Source organism: Primulina tabacum, chromosome 11 (genome assembly GCF_025594145.1).
Source record: "Primulina tabacum isolate GXHZ01 chromosome 11, ASM2559414v2, whole genome shotgun sequence".
Classification (NCBI taxonomy): domain Eukaryota; kingdom Viridiplantae; phylum Streptophyta; class Magnoliopsida; order Lamiales; family Gesneriaceae; genus Primulina; species Primulina tabacum.
The window spans coordinates 3,796,052-3,816,081 of NC_134560.1; the positions used below are offsets into that span (position 1 = coordinate 3,796,052).

The 20,030-nt window shown below is 34.3% G+C and overlaps 2 protein-coding genes across 3 annotated transcripts; both read left to right on the forward strand.

Moving 5' to 3' along the window:
• The first annotated feature begins 7,492 nt into the window (after window positions 1-7,492).
• On the forward strand, window positions 7,493-16,133 carry LOC142518253 (serine/threonine-protein phosphatase 5-like). 2 transcript variants are annotated; one of them, XM_075620999.1, is made up of 13 exons: window positions 7,493-7,807; window positions 7,941-8,110; window positions 8,215-8,286; window positions 8,992-9,142; window positions 10,420-10,632; window positions 12,322-12,430; window positions 12,598-12,715; window positions 13,370-13,517; window positions 13,697-13,945; window positions 15,100-15,225; window positions 15,323-15,423; window positions 15,592-15,666; window positions 15,787-16,133. In XM_075620999.1, exons 1-13 carry the CDS (start codon window positions 7,723-7,725, stop codon window positions 15,844-15,846), a joined length of 1,677 nt encoding a protein of 558 aa, XP_075477114.1. In that variant the 5' UTR covers window positions 7,493-7,722; the 3' UTR covers window positions 15,847-16,133. The 2 variants fall into 2 exon arrangements, with proteins under 2 accessions (XP_075477114.1, XP_075477115.1); XM_075621000.1 differs by lacking the exon at window positions 10,420-10,632 and having other exon boundaries at window positions 7,499-7,807.
• A 398-nt stretch (window positions 16,134-16,531) lies between these two features.
• Window positions 16,532-19,529, forward strand: LOC142518686 (uncharacterized). The gene has a single exon (XM_075621483.1). It carries the CDS (start codon window positions 16,769-16,771, stop codon window positions 18,176-18,178), a length of 1,410 nt encoding a protein of 469 aa, XP_075477598.1. The 5' UTR covers window positions 16,532-16,768; the 3' UTR covers window positions 18,179-19,529.
• The last annotated feature ends 501 nt before the right edge of the window (window positions 19,530-20,030 follow it).

Sequence of the window (20,030 nt, forward strand, 5' to 3'; positions counted from 1 at the left end):
ATTATTTTTATATTTTTTACTTAAAAAGTTAAATAAAATATAATTATGTTGTATAATTTTTTCCTATCAAAATTTGTCTTCGACGCATGAGATTATTTCATTGATTAATTTTATGAGACTGATCATCTATCCGATCTAATTTATAAAAAAATATTTTTTTATATCAAAAATATTATTTTCACTTAAAAGTTGACCGATTGACTCATCATACTAAAATAGATTTGTAAAAATAACTCTCAAGAGACCTATTATTTATAATTATTATATGTTGAGTAGATCTCTTGTGAGACGTCTCACGAATCTTTATCTGTGAGACGGTCTCACGAATCTTTATCTGTGAGACGGGTCAACCCTATCGATATTCACATTAAAAAGTAATACTCTTAGCATAAAAAGTAATACTTTTTCATGGATGACCCAAATAAGATATCCTGTCTCACAAAATTCGACCAATGAGATCGTCTCACACGAATTTTCGTCTATGTTTTATTGATTATAATATTGAAAACCGTTATGGTACATTATCAATTAAATATGTGATATTTAGAGAAATAAAATAATAAATCAAATAACTATAGTTATTTTACAAACCGTATACAAATACACTCGGCACAATTTAAAGTCATAAGATAATAATGTTAAGATAAATAATGCAATACAATAAGAAAAAAGTATGATAATTAATGAGTGAGTCTCATGTGAGACCGTCTCACGGATCCTAATCTGTGAGACGCATCAATCCTACTGATATTCACAATAAAAAGTAATACTCTTAGGCATTGCTTGGTACACAGGATATGATAAGTATAAGATATATAATATAAGGATAAATCAAAGATAAGTATAATGCTAAGATAATATATTGAATGTTTGGTATGATTTTAACAAGAGTGATTAAATTTATATATTGGATAGTAATGACAAAATTAACATTATCATAAAAACTTTATTTTTCATTGTTATCGAGATCATGCACTTACATATCTCAATTCTTAAATTACGATATATATGTATGTGTGTGTATATATTTCATTGTCATAAAACAATTATAAATAAAGTATTTATCAAATAATCTTATATATTTTAAATTTTTAATTTGATGTGTGCAATACGCTAGTTCATTTTTCACTTTTTTATATATTTATTTTTATTTATGTTTTACGTTTTAAATTTTTTTTATTGTTTCATGAGTTTATAATTTGATTATGGATATTTTGAAATAAATTATTGGCGAAATTTCGAAATATTTCAAGTTTAATAAATAGTATAAATTAATTTTAATACTAACTAGTTAGTTTTAAATTTTAATAACAAAAATATATTTTTAAAATTAATAAATTATGTATGCCCTAACACAATATCAATAGCAATTTTTTTTCGAAAGAATATCTAAAACTAATTTAAATCCCAATGCTTGAGAAATGAGGGCAATAATGTCATTTCACAGAATTTATTATTTATCATGGAGATATCCCTACACATTAGAGGGATGTCTACTCCATAGTGGACCATCATTATCACGGGCCCATCCAATTTTTATGGGCCGTTAAAAAATGAACCAAACATGATATGAAGGATGATACCTAATTAATCATTTAGTTATCAAGTATATCAAACTATGTCTTAGTGTGGGGACCCGGACGCTAATCAAGTTCTTAATCATCATTGAGACTAATTAATCAATTATAAAACATGGTCTAAAATTTTTTTCTTTTTAAAATGCGGAACGTAGTGAAATCAACTAATATACAACTCAGTATAAAATAAAGTACATGTCCTGTACGGTCTACAAATCAGTAAAACTAAGGTTCAACATCTAAATATCAAGTGTCAAAACCCTATATACATCCAAGTCCGAAGTCTCCACTCTATCACGATCTCTCCTCATCTCCTGGACCCTGATCATGTCCCACCTGTTGTCATGTACACATACAGACAAGACAACAGCCGGATAATTCCGGTGAGAATAAATCCCAGTATATATCAACGAAACATGCAATCATATAAACAAATATAAAGCATGTAATCAGGTAACAGATATATGTATCAAATCTGAAACATAAACAATCGTAGACTGTCAAACATATACGTGACTCCACGTTTCAGACTAGACTCCATCCTAGTCTAGGGATCCCGGTTTCCAAATGTGGTATTCCTATATCGAATTCCGTAATAGAAGGAACTCTGTTCCTATTACTCGATATAAACAAATATGGTGTTCCTATATCGAATTCCGTAATAGAAGAATTCCAATCCTATTACTCGATATAACCAACATCCGGTGTCCTGACCTATCCGTCATGGACTGTAGCTCTATCGCTAATATCCCATCTTGAGACATCGTGCAATGTGCCCGTGGCGATCCCGCCACTGTCAGGCACTTCCGTCCCAAGATGTCTACACTATCCTGTAACATCGTGCAATGTGCCCGTGGCGATCCCACCACTATCAGGCACTTCTGTCACAAGATTTTCTGTCTGATACCTGCTATCTATAAATCAAGAGAACAAGTATATCAATCAAATCAATGCAATATCACCGCAATAAAGTAAAGTATGTGCTTTAGGGAAACTCAAGTCTAAACCGACTCAAGTCGATCTCCCAATACCACATTGAATTATACCTTTCGTTTGTAGTCTCGGTCTGCCGCAATCTCAGTTCTGAACTCAAGACTATCTCTGTAAATCTGAAACGACATGTCGAGAATCATAATATCAATATTCTATTCTCAGTTCAACACTGAATCTGATTAATCTGGATTTAATCCAATTCATGACAGAACGACACAATCTCAGTATCCCCGTCACTACCATATCAACAGACATCAATTACAAATCATAACTCATATCCGATATAGTCTGTAACTCATTCATAATCTAAATCTGTCCGATTTCAAATCAATATAATCAGAAAATCATAACAATTCCATAATCAGTCTGTTTCTCAATCTGACTTCGATTCTATGATGTCTAACATGTCAAGAACATCATATATGAATCCTATTCAATTCTGACAATGACATAATTTCAAAGCATGTCAAAACGTAGCAAAACTTACGTCAAGTTGTAGCCTACGTTGATAGGATTGCAGTACTGAAGTCAGATTACAATTCGGACGGACGGATTGAAGTATAAAGGCGTAAGGATTTTTCACTCTTTCACAGAAACCTTTTCTCGATTCCTTATGCTGGTTTTTGAAGAATATAGCAAGATATACGTATATATATATATCAAGTTGCTCGGTTAATGATACGTGTCTATTTTTCATGAATTTTGGTCGGCGCTCGGGCGGTGCTAAACTACCGCTCGGGCGCGGCATTCTCTGTCCATGCGCTTGTTTATTATGCACTGGCGCTCGGGCGGTCACAAAATACCGCTCGGGCGCCGCATCCTCTGCCCAAAACATGCTCCTGTTGAACATTGGCGCTCGGGCGGTTATTTTCTACCGCTTGGGCGCCAATAGTTCTGTCTAAAAATTGCACCCTTCATATGCTTTGGTCAATCTGGTCTCGTAATATCCCGTCTATAATTATATCAATTCATAATCAATAATCTCATATTAACCGAATCAAAATCTCGGGCATTACACTTAGCATAAAAAGTAATATTTTTTTCATGGATGACCCAAATAAGATATTCGTCTCACAAATACGACTCGTGAGATCGTCTCACATAAGTTTTTGTCATAATTAATATAGTATTTGGTTTTATATAATATTTTGTTTGCTATGATAACTCATCATTTTATTATTTTAATAATTAAAAAAATATTAATAATATTATTTATTGAAGGTAATATTGTAATTTAAATTTAATTATTTGATTGATGTAAGATAAAAAAAATTAGTAAAATGATAAATAATATGATTAAATAAACATGAGATATTAAATAAAGTGAAACTTCAAACTATGCCTCATAGTCTAAACATGCACGTATTTGCAAGATAACGACCAAAATTGTGGTCTAGACTCTAAACATGATTAATTGTTAACAAGTGTGTTCTAAACATTTGGATATCAAATTATTTTTTCTTATTTTAAGCGGACATAATCTTTTTTGTATTTTCCTAGAAACAATCAACGGGGTCGTCATCTGTTCTTCAATCTCCTAATCATGTTCACGATTGGAATATGGATTTTTTTGTTTAGATTGTACTAGAAATCTAAACCATATTTGTGTTGGGAATTGATCACCGGAAGACGACGATCCTATGGTAGCGACGAGGCATGGTTGTGGTAGATGGTGGTCGAGACTTGCTTGTTGATTCTTAAACAATTCATTGCTGAAACTTGCTTGTTCCACCAATCAACATTGGTCCAGATATCCTTTTTGAGTCTCAAATCAAACTTGGACGACATTTTGATTTTTGGTTGTCCAATCATAAGTTCAAGATTTACTTTTGATTCTGAATCAAAATCTCCTATCAATATGGCCGATTTTCTTTTTGCGAAGAAGAGAGGAAATAAATATTAAAGATTAGATCTCTTCATGAAATTTGTTTTGTTTGCTATCAACTATTGATAATCTATTTATTATTTTTTAATTAATGAATATGATATCATGAATATTTATTTGTCGTGTGTTTTATTCGTATCAAAATCTCTATGTATATCTTCACCAATTTTTGAATAAAATACTACACGATACGATAGTTAATTAATTATCAACTCAAGTACTTCAGAACATATGAGTGTTCCTTGATAATTTTGACTTAATAGTCAAAGACTACTAAGTATTATCTATTTAGTAAATTTTAAATTTAGTAATTAATTAATTGTGGCTTTATTATAATCTCGATCGAGGATCAGATAATATCGATATGGCGAGAATACAAATCTTGTTCATATAATAATAAAAAAATTTCGAAGGACAAAATATATCTATTTTATAAATTTTTTATCTAAATCTGATAATTTCACTCTCATCACTCCATTAGCAGTTAAACAACTTTTAATAATGAAATATACTCATAAACTCAATTATAAGCAATATATTTTATCCCATCAAACTAAAGTGACTAACCAGCCGACGCCGGACCACCGACCGTCGCCGCCGACCGATAACTTCCGGCCGGCCGGCAGCCGTCGACGTCATTGACTGCTGGCCGCACCGACGTTGCCGGAACGTCGCCGTCGCCGCCGTCGGATCGCCGCCGTCGCCGGACCGCCGCCGTCGCCGCCGAACCACCGCCGTCGTCGCCGGAGTGGAAGAAGAAAAAAAAAAAGAAAGGACAAATTTTGTCATTTCATCAAAAAATTCAAAATTATCCTACACTTAAAAATCATATCAAACATAACACCATATATTACATTCTTACAACAATCATTTTCTTTATCATTTACTTACTAATCATTAATTTATTTTATCCTTCGGACCAAACGCAGCCTAAATTAAAATTGGTCCAAATTATAATCCTTCTCAAAAAGTGGTGGAAAAACCAATGCAACTCCAAAGCCTAAGACACAATCTGAAGGTGGGTGTTCACGCTGTGGGAACCCTAAACACACTCAAGAAACCTGCTTTAAATTGCATCGGGTTCGAGTGGTGGCACGATCTCAAGGCACAAAATAAAAATGCACGAGGTGCCAATAGCAAATCTAGACAAGCTGCTTTAGTGAATGTAGAACCATTACTATCTTTTACGCCGGTGGTGGAACCATCAGATGAGCCAAACTCTCAAAACAGTAAAGGTAATCGTGGTTTTGCATTTTTCGGATCAGGACTAGATAATTTCAGTCGCTGGATAATCGACTCAAATGGTGTATATCACATGAATTTTGACGCGCGCCAATGACTTTGTCAAGACTACCCAACCAAGACGAACTGGTGTTTCTAATGCCAATGGGGTCACATACCTACAGGAACCGGAATTGTTTCTCTATCTCCCTCTCTATCTTTGTCCAATACTTTACTTGTCCTATAATTTTCTATCAAACTACTGCTTGTTGCCCAAGTTATAGAAGAAATAAAATTGTTGTGCATTAATTTATCCTGATTTTTGTCTCTTTCAAGATATTCTCACACGGGAGATCATTGGGCGTGGTACTAATAAGGGGTTGTACGACATTGATGAATTTAACCCAGGGAGAGCTAATAACATGCACCGCCCAAACAGGAAAGACAGATTTGGCTTTGGCATCGTCATTTATGACATCCATCTTTCGGCTATTGAAGAACTTGTTTCCATGTTTGTTTTCTACTTTACATGAGTCAAAATTTAAATGTAAAACTTGCATTTAGTAAAAAAAAAAAAACATTATGTTTCTTTCTTAATAAATTTGAATAAAAGTGATTTCCATTTGCTCTAATCTATTCTGATGTTTGGGACCCTCCCCAATTATTACTTCGACTGGGAACCGTTGGTTTGTGATTTTTATTAATGATTGTACCCAAAAGACATGGGTATACTGGCTAAAACACAAATATGAGGTGTTTGATGTGTTTAAGTCCTTTCATATAATGATCAAGACTCAATTTCAAGCAGAACTCATTCGTTCTGATAACGATAGAGAGTATATTAATCAAGAATTTCAAGTTTATATATTTTAGCTAGATTCATGGTCTTCTTTAAAATATGCATGTCTCTATAGTCTCTTCTTATATATTTGTATATGTGATTTATATGTAAAAATATATATATGCAAAAAATGAAGAATATTATCTAACTTGGATTTGTATAGATCCGTATCTCGAGCCTTTAAAACGAACATGTATATAATTATAACCAATAATCGCGAGAACATAGCCATTGGAGTTGAATTCGAATTCGAAGTGGTGGATATTACTTTATATTGTCATATCTTTTGGTATGATGACAAAATCAAATGGAGTATGGGACTATACCAACTAAAATTAATATAATTATTTGAGTATGTTTTTCGTACGACATTCTTACAGATCTATTTTCGAAATACATGTCAACTAAATTCATATTTAAAATGAAAAGTACCACTTTTGATATAAAATGTAATACATTTTTATGAATCTGGTTGAGATGAATAAAAAACAATGTCTCACCCCACCTTCATATCAAACAACTAAACAATACCTAAATACATAACAAAGGAATATAGCCCAATGATTTCTATTTTAACCAGGGATCTCATTGATCACTAATCTACCTAAATGATCAATTAAGCTAGCCAGAGGCGGAGCTGGTATGAAGTTTTAGTATTAGTTTTGGGTAAATGAATTTTATGAAAAATACATAATATAGGAATTTATTTATTTACCATTACGTTTTGAAAACATTTGCATAAATTGTTTAGAAGGACAAATTTGATTAGGGATGAAATTTATTGCTTCAATTTGTGTTTTTCTTATGGTATGATTTGTTATCATTATTATAAATTATAATTTCATTTTTCATTTTCATTTTCTTATATCGATATGGTACGTTTAGGACGAGTTCTTGATTTCGAAACTCGATAATAAACCATCCGGACTCGAACAAAATATTTGAGGATAGGAAGTTATCATTATTAAAGTACAAATGAAAGACCCATTGATGCAGATTCCGAGTCGGCTGGATATATATTGTAGACGTTCAATTGGGGGACTAATTTGGGACTAACCAGGGTTTGCATTATTATTGTCGCGGGTTATCAAGCCTAAAGCCCTCTTTCTTCGTTTCTTCTTCCCCCTCTCTCTTGCCACAAAAACGTTTGATTAAAAAGTAAAAAAAAAAAAAAAAAAGAGGATAATTGCACTGTACCTCGTACCATGCCCCCTAGCATGGCGACAGAAGATTCCAACAACGATTCGCGAGCAGAAGAACTCAAAGCCCTAGCCAACGAAGCGTTCAAAGGTAATCTGTCAATCTGACCAATCATCTACCCATATTCTAGGATCTTATCTAAGAATACTTGTGACTTGATGTGAGTTTTATTATTACAGTTGATATTCGGTGACAGCTGTTTTTATTTGTTTTTATTTTCCAGCGCGCAAGTATTCTCAGGCTATTGATTTATATACTCAAGCAATAGAAGTTAATACCGATAATGCGGTATACTGGGCTAATCGTGCGTTTGCGCACACCAAATTGGAAGAATATGGAAGTGCCATACTGGACGCTACGAAAGCTATTGAAATTGACTCCAGATATTCCAAGGCGAGTTTTCGGTTTCTTTTGGTTTTCTTCTTTGAAATCGATACGTGTATTTTTTTTTTGAGAATATATTTGTAAAAGTTGTCGGTTATTCTTTTTTAATACAGGGGTATTACAGACGGGGTGCAGCATATTTGGCGATGGGAAAGTTTAAAGAAGCTCTCAAGGATTTTCAACAAGTGCGACTGTTTATTGTGTTTGTCATTTTGTCTGCACTTCCTGAAGTTATATTGTTTAGGTTTAGCGAGAAGATATCATTTCGCCAGGTTTCTTGCGAATGATTAAAAGCATGTGCTTTTGTAACTTTTTTATATTACCTTCGATGGAATTAGAGGGAAGTGTGATTTAGAAGATCAGAGTTGCATACTTGCGCTTGAATTAGCTAAACAATTGGGCACCATTGATGGAAACTATTCAAAAGTATTATACGTGATTGAACCTGCATATCGAGGACAAGTTATTCATGTTATAACAAAGGAAAGTGTTTGGTTTTTTGCTGCATAAGGATAGAGGAAGGTACCATGATGGATAAACTAAATATAACGCATATTTTGTGTCAATACAAATTCAATTTGACAGATGTAGCATCTTAGAATATGCTGATGAGGCTCTACACTTTAGTGGTCGATCAAATATAATGTATGCTGTTTGCTTTATGCGAGCAGCGGAGACATTGCTGTGTAATACATGATATGCCCTACTTTAGGAGAGAAACCCGCCAAGTATGAGTTGGTAATCTGCAAAGAGGATGCTGCTTAGGTTCTGATACTGCTTCTCATACATACTTGATTTTTTTTTAAGTTTTCATTCCTTCAACTTTTGCACATAATGAGATGTTAATTGCTATGATTTGCTTGTTGAAACTTTACGTCATACTAATATAGGTGAAAAAGATTTGTCCAAATGACCCTGATGCTACCAAGAAATTGAAGGAATGTGAGAAAGCAGTTATGAAGCTAAAATTTGAAGATGCAATTTCTGTCCCTGAATCTGAAAGACATTCTGTAGCTGATTCTATTGATTATAATGCTATAGGTATGCAATAATGTCATCACTGCCACCTAAAATTCTTCGTCGCCTCTTTCGTTGTTTGTATGATTGTTTGTTTCCACTCTTATCTGGTCTACTAGACTACTACCAACATCTGTACCCGAACATTGTTCATTGTTGTTACACTCCTCTTAGGACAGTTGACTAGCTGGGGGTTTGAGTCTAAAGTTTTAGGTGGTGGCAATTGGCAAGGTGTTCGGATGTGATTTCTTATATGCGCATTATGAGAATGGTTAATCCGAGTTTTCTTAGAGACTGTTGCAATGTATTATGATTTATGAAAGTAGAGAATATTTTAAACTTGCAAATTCAGAGATGAGAAAGCTTGTTTCCGAAGCCCATCAAAACACAGGTTTAATGTTAGACTTGTAATTCTAGTCTTTTACCCTCTCTATTTGAGGGATATTGGCAATGGAAACATTTCACTTACAGCTTCGAAATCTCAGATCTATCAATTAAGCAATATTTATTTTGAGATCTACCTTTTGAGAAGTTTTTCTGCTGCTTAGAAGCTAATTATTCACGAATTTCTTTGTACTTGATGGCAATGTGTAAATCAAGTGGTATTTGGTGTTTCTAGGTAAAAAAAAATTTTTTTATAAAAAAATTAGCAATAAACCCCACCCTTTTCACCCATTTAATAATAAACCTTATACAAATATGACCAAAATATTCTCCAGTTCTCATGACTTCCTTTGATATGTATGATTCACATTTTATTATTTTGTGGGAGTTGAACCTTTAATTATTAAGCTTATTATATTTTACTTTTTTCACTTTTTTAAGAATTATCATTTTTCAGAAATATTTTTTCAAAAAATAAGTTTTAATTATGGACTAAAGTGGGAATTATTAAAATTTAATCTAAAAGTTTTAGTCTAAAATTGAACTAAAGTTTTTAATGATTCAAATATAAATTCATATTTTGTTATTGATAAAGTGTAATGGGCTATTGACCATTATCATGAATTTATTCGATGCTGACAAAGGCACACAAATTTTTTTCCTCGATTTATGATCATTTTGATAAAATAAAAGGGTAATCACTAAACTTTAAAGATATTTTGTTATATAAAGAAAATAACAAATGGATCAAACCGTAATAGAAGTATTTTTTAAAAAACGAAAATTGTAATTTGGTGATTAAGTGTCAAATATAATTAATTCAGGGAAACCTTATACTTAGTCATGTTAATGAGTATGTAATTGTGGATGTCCGTAACTTTTACGCTCACTAGTATATTACTATTTTATCATTATAGGGGATAGGCCAGGATCATCTTTTGTTTACCTGAAAGCTACTTCTGTAGCAGCGGCAGTCGCTGTAGTGGCAGTAATGGCGGTATATATGGGGGCTAAAGCAGCCATAGCAGTGGCAGCGAGAGCTGTGGTGATGATATTGGTGGTCTGGGTAACATTTTGGCATGGTCGCGGCAACGAAGGTGTCTTTACCAAGGGTCAAACATTTGACTTGGGTAGAACTTTTAAGATAAAATCAATTAATGAGATATAAAGAAACTTACGATCTTCTTAATTGGAAAACTTAACCTTTTAATTGTGGATAAAATATAAGTTCTAGGTCAGTCTGCATTCGAAAATTAGTTTAACACAGCTAAATATTATAATCTCTTTGACGTTGCTGTCATTGCATTTCTTGACCCAAGGAACTTTTAGTTGTTGGAGATTAGGGATCAGTTGTTCTCAATGGTGTCTGGTCTAACTTTACTGATTGATTAAGTGAAGAGAATTGCTGTCAAATAGTTGGAATAATCGTCTGTTCTCAAGTAAGGTTTCAAATTTTCACCAGTTTATCAGCTGCAAAGTTCTAATCAGAAGGGAATGTTTGAAAAATAATTTCTTGTAATTTTTAGATATAGAATGTATTATCTGATGACTGATGCTGCTTCTTTTTTCTCTCGTTTTCTTGCCAAGTTTAAATTTTTTTGTCTGCCTGGCTAAGTTTCTTAGTCGTATAGTGAATTGGGTGGGTTGGGTGGTTCATTGAACCAAACATAATCTAAAGTAGTATCCTTAGTGGAACCAAACACGAGTCTTACAAACTTTATTTCAGACCCCTTATTCTGAAAAAAATGCGACAACTTGTTAATGCCAGATATTTTGGTTTAGAAGCATAAATTATGAGAAAAGACTTGGTGTGGAATCGGTGATGCCTGGGTTATATTGGACATTTGAACAATGTAGGGTGACGGCTTGCAAACTGATCTGATGACCCTGGACGTTGTAATCTTTGGAATTGCTGATGGTTTTGAATCTTAATGAAGTAGTTTGAAGTTGAATCTGGAACTATTCTGAAATCAAACTAGGTTAGATGCTGGAAATCAAAGAAAATAGCTGGAAAATAGAATTTGTTCCTGGATTGGACAATTGGACCAAGAACCTTGTGGACCATCCACATGATTTGTCTTCCACATGATTTGTTTATATCTTACTCTCTCAAGAAAAACATCAATAAAGATGTATTCAATCATAACTGGATGTTGTTTTCTCATTTCTGTACGAGACTTTTGAGAACAACAAAAGTAACAGTCATGTTACGTTCGATGAAAGCACACGTTCATAGCATGCACAACCAATTTTGACTAGCTCTGCCATCTCATCCTTCAAGAAACCCAATTTAATTATCCAGGTCACGGCTCTAGAAATGAAAAGGCGTTATTGAAACCTAGCTCATTCTGAATGGCCATTTAAATTCATGATAATGGTACCACTCTACCACACATGAGAGTTTTTTAGGCAGAAATTGGATAATTTGAATTAATTAATAACTCTTTGTCATTTAATTACCAACCTGTCTATTTTTTAACTAATTCCCCCCCCCCCCCCCTTTCGCATTAATATTGTTTGATAATTAATCTTATATTAATTTTTCCTGGTACTATTTTGGAAATTTTTTATATTACCTTTTTCCCTTTCCCTAAATCCCTTCAAGTGACTTGAATCCATAAATTTATGATCTGGTTTTAAGATGCTTACCAACAGGCTTAACATTCCCATTTAATTCTTGATGTTATTTGTATAGAATTATTCGCAAAGAACGCCAACTTGCTAGAATGTCTTATGAATATTTTCTGCTTCATGCTCTATATTCCTTGAAAAATTTATAAACCTGAAAAATTAACAATGATTGTGTTTTCTGTTCTTAGACGTGGAACCTCAATATACTGGTGCTAGAATAGAAGGAGATGTTGTGACTTTGGACTTTGTGAAGAAAATGATGGATGATTTCAAGAACCAGAAGTGCTTACACAAAAGGTATACCATTATTATACTTGCTACTTTGACTGTCATATGTTGTGACAAATTTTAAAAAAAACTCTATATTTTGGAAGGTCAAGTCGTCTATTTCTACCTTTGTAAAACGATATTTTATAGAAGAAGCTAGTTTTTAGATATGATTTTTAGTTTCCATTATATTACAGATATGCCTTCCAGATTGTGCTACAATTAAGAGAAAAGCTTCTGGCATTGCCATCTCTTGTTGATATCAATGTTCCTGATGGTAAACATTTCACTGTATGTGGTGATGTACATGGCCAGGTAATTCCTCTTCAGTCTTTAATTTTCTTGGAACAGTCTTGTTATTGTCAGCTTTACCTTATTTCGTGAGCCTCAGTTAACATGATAATTTTCTAAAATGCATTTACGACAATTGTTTCCTTGGTATGTGTAAACATTATTTCCTGAGGACCTGTACTCTTTTACTTGGCGGTAACAACCTTTCTTGGTATATTCTGGTCGAAACTATTTTATGCAAAAGTATGTTAAGAAGCTTGCAGCACATTGCTGGGTATAGTGGGTTTATTGAGATACGTAATTACTAATTAACTTTCCAATTCTCTTTAATGTTTGGAGGGTGTAATTCAAAAAGCATGTTTTGCATGTGAAGATCTGTTATATATAGTATGCAGTATGCTTTTAACTCGTGCTCTAGCCTCCAATGATGGGCTTAACTCTGAAAATGTTTTGAAATCAGTTTAAGATATTCTCTTGTTTGTTATCAATTATGTTTTTATTGGTTGCTGTGGGGTTTGGATTTCAGCTGACTGGCATCTCTTTTGGTTTATGATGTGCTACAACCACACAAAAGTTTTGTTTGATATTTTTGTTTTTAAAAAGTTGTGTGTATATATATATATATGTGTGTGTGTGTATGTTTGTTATTGATTGATGACTCATATTTGGTGATTGCAGTTTTACGATTTGATGAATATATTTGAGCTCAATGGGCTTCCATCAGAGGATAATCCGTATCTGTTCAATGGAGACTTTGTAGATAGGGGTTCATTTTCTGTTGAAGTGATACTCACACTATTTGCCTTCAAATGCATGTCGCCATCAGGTATCCTCCCTATGTTCTTGAATTCTTGGATTTGTTGCACCATACAGTCTATACCTCAGTCATTGTTAGGGGTATGAACAGACTGAACTATTTATCTATTTTCTTAAAATTGATATACTCTCAAAGAATTACTGCTTGTAGGATTGGATCTAATAGTATTTTTTCCGCAATGGTTTCAGCTATGTACCTTTCTCGAGGGAACCATGAAAGCAAGAGCATGAACAAAATATATGGTTTTGAGGGCGAGGTCAAGTCAAAATTGAGTGATAAGTTTGTGGAACTATTTGCTGAAGTGTTTTGTTGTTTACCTCTGGCTCATGTCATAAATAAGAAAGTTTTTGTGGTCCACGGAGGACTTTTCAGCGTTGATGGTGTTAAGCTCTCTGAAATTGGAGCAATCGATCGATTTTGTGAGCCTCCTGAAGAAGGTAAGCAAAAAATGTGGCGGTATAATTATTTGATGCTTTCATTTGACACTTCTAATCGACGCTCTTAAAAAAATTGACCGCTTTGACTGAAGCTTACTTATATGAACTCTAGTATTATTGTTTACCTTAGACACACATTTACCTATTAATGGGTTTGGAGGTGTTCGTTATATGCTTATGTCTCTTGAAATATCTTTTGACAGTGGCTTATTGTTCTGAGTTAGTATTCCCAAAATTCTGGATGACTGTTCCCCATCCCTCTTTCTTTTCTTTAGAAAGACTTCAAGTAGGATCCTAGGATATTAGACACGTATTATGAGGGGACCGAAATCAGGATTGGGAGTGAATAAAGGAAATTTACTTGAGTGAGTGAGGAAATTGTGCTGATTGAAGAGTTTTGTTCATTTGTGAGGGTATGTATGAACATTCTTTACTCAGTTAGAGGTATTGCAACTACCTTTTGCTTTATGAAATCTCTATTTAGAGAGATCTCATGGATGGTTTTTTGAACCTTCATTTTAAGGGAACCAAAAATATAGTTTCTGAATTTTAAAGTTTGGGTTTATCTGCTAACCCAATTAAAGGCTCTAGAAAGGTGGTTTCACCCACGGCCACTTCCGGCCCTTGTATGAAAGTTGATATTTTTTTGACACAATTTCTAGTATAATAATCTGTATTACAACCTAAGTTTCTTTTCCTTTACATTGTGCTGTGGTAGTTGAAGCCTGATTGTACCTGCTCTTCCTTTCTTGTTAAGTAGATCCTAGGTTATGAAGTTGCAGTAACACTGCATTTAATTCCACAGTTGTATATGCATAGGGAAGGGCATCTAGAGTAAGGTTTTAGTGTTGATGACATCTGAAGGAACTATTTCATTGTCACTGCTTTGCCATCTAAATTTTAGATAAGAATTGAATGCCTTTTATGATTTTGTAAATGATATATGGGGTTGCTTCTATCATCCTAGTTCTTATGCTTTTCCGCTTAGTTGAAGGTATATCTTGTTACTCTTCCTAAAGATGATTGCTTCTGCAGTTAGGTTGATATATCATAAGCTGAGTTTCTTAAACAATTAGTAATCACTGTAGCATGTTAGTGATGCGTTATCTGCTGTGTTATGGCAAACATCATGCATTTTTTTCTACGTTATTCAGGGTTGATGTGTGAATTGTTATGGAGTGATCCACAACCTCAACTCGGGAGGGGACCCAGCAAGCGTGGAGTTGGACTTTCATTTGGGCCCGATGTTACAAAAAGATTTTTGCAGGACAATAACCTAGGTTGTTTTCCATGGATTTTATTAAAGTCCACGGCATTATCTATGCACTTTATATGTCGACAGACTAAACATCTTCACCTCAACCTAATGCTTTACAGATTTAGTAGTGCGGTCGCATGAAGTTAAGGATGAAGGTTATGAGATCGAGCATGATGGTAAACTTATCACCGTGTTCTCAGCTCCAAATTACTGTGATCAGGTAATCTTGTCTCAATTCATCTTACACCTTATGATTGTCTTAAGCCTTTTTATGCAACTATGCCATTCCGCAAACATGTTGCTTTTGAATGTTTGGATAGTCTGTTTTCCGAATTCTGACTTTATCTGATAGCCAAATTCTGGTTAATGTTTTATCTGCTTGTTTCAGATGGGAAACAAGGGCGCCTTCATTCGTTTTGAAGCTCCTGATCTGAAACCAAATATCGTCTCCTTTTCAGCTGTGGTTAGTAGCTTCCCTCCTGCACAATGTCCCCAACCACAGACCACAAAATTAGAAAATGAAATTTTATTTCACTAGTCTCGGCGAAAATAACCTCCATTGAAATCTTTTGATCGATTGCAGCCACACCCAGACGTCAAGCCAATGGCATATGCAAACAATTTCCTGCGAATGTTCTCATAAACCATGATCCCTAACTTGCACTGCTTTTTATATCCTATTCTGCTCGCTTGTTGCCAAACAAGTGCAAAATTGCAGCAGAAGGCTGAAAGAATTCGTTCACGTCAAGGAAAACATGTGTATTTTCCCATACAGGCGGCCCTTTTCTGACTTGCCCCATTGTGGATTTGAAAGTCATAAGCTAAGCAGGCTACGCACAGCGGTCGCCATAACTTGTATTCATGTTCTTTTTTATTCATGCTCATTGTGATTTTAATTTGCTGTGGATATCAATAATCAATTTTGTCTTACGTATAAAGCAGCAAGTAATTAAGCTTCGGTTATTTTATTTTTATTTTTTAATTCATAAATATTTAAGATCTTCACATTCGAGCAAGAAACATTGAAAATCTTTACGTTCGAGCAAGTTGATTCAAATTCCACACTTTCTAATGTACGATTATGAAAAGAAAGGGACATTCAATTCGAGCATGACACATCTTTACCCCCAAAGACATGAACTGTAATCTGGCCCACGAAAAATCAACGTTGGAGCACTGTTTACTTGTACTCCTTTTTGAAGCACGCCTCAGTTTTTGACACAATTCTTATGTATTTCGCACTGAATCTTGGAAAATTCATAATTCCCAGTTTTCTCACCCATTTGTCAATAATTTATCCTTGATCACAAAACCGAGACTAAAATATGGGAAGATTTGAATTGCCATCTCCCAGCATGATTTCCCTCTCATGATAATAAAATTAGATTCTGGACACCCAAAATCATACCCCACCCATCACGTCAATCAAACCTGTGCACGATTTTCATTCACTTCTCTCCCTTTTTCTAGCGTTTGAATCCAATGAAGGCTTTCCATATGATGAAGCCACTACTTCTACTCGAATAACAATTTTTACTCACAAAATTCAACTCAAAATAACGAAGATGTTCTGTTCATTTTCACGTTCATGTTCCCTTCAGACTCTTCTGCTAACACTACCTTTTCTTTTATTATCTCCTGTCTTCTCCACTATTGAAGTTGACAGAAACAGCCAGTCAAACAAGAATCCCCCTCATAATATGGATCCACTTGAACTTGAAACCTTGTTCAAGGTTATGGAAACTCTGTCGTCTGATGAAAATTGGAAAGTTTCATACCCGGAGCCTTGTCAACCGGGTTCATCCTGGCCCGGAATCGAGTGCAAAATTACAGGAGATGATAATATTTTCCATGTAATTAGACTTGATTTTGGCACCCCACCAAATCCAACATGCAAGAAAACAGCCAGATTTCCTTCAGAAATCTTTCATCTCCCATATCTTGAATCCGTTTTCATTTTCCAGTGTCTCACTCACATCCCAACAATTATTTCGGTCTCAGTAAACGAATCGTTCATCAACTCTCCAGTTCAACAGCTGAGTTTGAGATCAAATTCTAGACTTGTTGGCTCAATCCCACCTCAACTTTCCTCTTTGAAATCACTCCAAATCCTCACATTGTCGCAAAACAGGCTCACAGGGCCAATTCCAGTTGAAATTTTCAGTTTGACTTCACTTTTACACTTGGATTTTAGCTACAACTTCATCACTGGAGCAATCCCTTTTGAAATAGGCAATTTTAGAAACCTTGTGGGCCTTGATTTAAGCTATAACAAGTTCATGGGACCAATCCCCTCTAAAATAGGACAGCTCAATGAACTTCAAAAGCTTGATTTAAGCTACAATTCTTTAACTGGGAGCATTCCAGAAAGTTTTCAACAGCTGCATTCTTTGGTTTTCTTGGATTTGAGCAACAACAAATTGAGCGGGGGACTCCCAGACGGATTGAAAGGGTTGCAGAGTTTGCAGTATTTATTAATGGAAGATAATCCAATGTTTATATCTCTGCCATTGGAATTCAGTCATCTTAAGAAACTTCAAGAACTTAGACTTGGAAACTGTGGGTACTCGGGAACAATACCAGAGAAGTATTCAGAACTAACAAATCTAAGCACACTTACATTGCAGAACAACCTGTTATCAGGTGAAATTCCAGCGGGTTTCGGCAATCTTTCACATATATATCACTTGAATTTGAGCAGAAATTTTCTGAACGGAGTTGTGCCTTTTAACTCAAGTTTCTTGAAAAGGCTTGGAAAAAATTTGGACCTCAGTGGCAATTCGGGGCTGTGTTTGAGTCCATCTGCAGCAGCCGATGATGTTCATATTGGAGTTGATGTTTGTGGGAATAATAAATCTGGATCATCAATCCATCCACCGAAGAAATCTGAAGCTCCAAGGGATCATATCACATCATTTTGGTTCAATGTTGCTTTGATTTTTCTTGCATTGAATGAACTAATGTTTTCTGCTTAATGGTTTGCTACAGTTTCTGGCTGATCAAATGTTGCTATTTTCATTAGTCTTAAGTTTCTCTGATGATACTGACTTCAGCATTTGATATTGGTAGGTCATAGACTCATAAATACTCGGGCAGAAACCAAATCAAGAAAAATATTCTGATCACATTTTACACTCGAGCTCTAAAATGTAGAAACCACTTTTCAAGTTACAAAGACAACCCAATTTAAATGGTCTTTTAACTGATTCGATTCTCTGGAAATCTTTTCATCTATCGTTTGTTCTTAATAAGTGCATTAATGAGAGCTCCCCGTGTCTTGATTTGTTGTGCAGTCAATGTGAAATTATGTGGCATTTGATTCTGTGCATGGGCAATTCGAAAGATATCACTCCTAGTAGTAGTTGTAAATTGAGTTGCCTTGGTTCTAAAATATTTAATGATAGAAAGAAATGAAACCACCCTTAACTTACTCTTACAAGGGAATAGTTGCAAAATAAGATCAACTGGAAAAGGCTTTGCTATAACATGAGAATTTTCAGGCCACTATCTGACCTGCAATATAAAAAATCAGTCAAACAAAAATGACAAATTCTTGGTTTATCAATGGAAAAAATATATAATAAACGGGGATTTTTAGTCATAAATGTCAAGAAATGGTGGATATGACATAACAAGACCACTGAAAAACAAGGACAAAGTTCAGGCAGGAAATGGATCCCACATTTCAATTTTATTACTTCTACCTTTTTTCACCTTTTTTTTGTGGTACAAAGGTTGTACCTTCTCTCGCAGGTTTGCCCCTCAGTTTTCCTTTGATTAATCCAAGCTGTTAATACAAGAATTTTGCTCAGTTCTGATTAGTGGTCTGTTTTTTTCAAACATGCGGAGGTTCCTTTTACTGTCATATGCAAGGCTTTTGCAAAATGACCACCAATTGTAAAACTATTGGTTTACAGCCCGTTTGTGTAGAGGAATTTATGTTACTCCTCCTTACATGAGTAATTAACTTAAAATTGTTTGAAAAATTCACGGGGAGCTTTACAGTTAAAGAGTTTGCATATATTCCACAATAAATAAAGATGATACACATATAATAAATATACACGGTAATATTGTGAAAGTGTTTATTGTGGTTATGTATACTTGGGTTTTGATTTATACTTGTCTTGTTTTGATGTCATCATTTGAAATATATTTAGAATTCTTTCTAAAATATTGTGTTTCGTGTCAGATGTCTTACATCGATTGTATTATGTCATTGAGAGTAGCATGTATGGACAATCCTCATATTTTGAGTTAGCTTTTGGAGTGTAGTTAGGTCAAAACAAATAATCTTGACAAGGTATCTGAATTCAATCTCACCGTTATGTGTTGGACTACCCTACATTACAAAAAAACGGTTGGATTAGTGACGTGTATAGAATAAACCGTCCCTATATAGCGACGGATTTTCAGAAAACCGTCGCCTAGTATTAGTAAATATAAAAATATATTATTAGTAAACTACCAAAAAGACACCAAGCTAATGTAACAGAGAGCATTTATTTCACATTTTTTTTTCATTAAAAAAATATTAAAGAGTGTAAATCATAGTTTCTTGCTCCTAGATGAGCAAACATTTTATAATATTTTTCATGATACACATGATGTATTGATTAAGCAAATTGAGAGTACTTCAATAATAAAGTTTAGTGAAAAGAGCTTTCGATTGGGATAATTTTTATAAATAATATTTGGAGAAGTTTTCTATGAGAAAATTTATGACATTGGTATAAGCCATGGTTCGCCGGAACAGCCGCGTTGCGGTCGGAATGCCCGTCTCGGAACGAGAACGGCCATTGGTGTTCCAAAGTTCCACGGCAAATC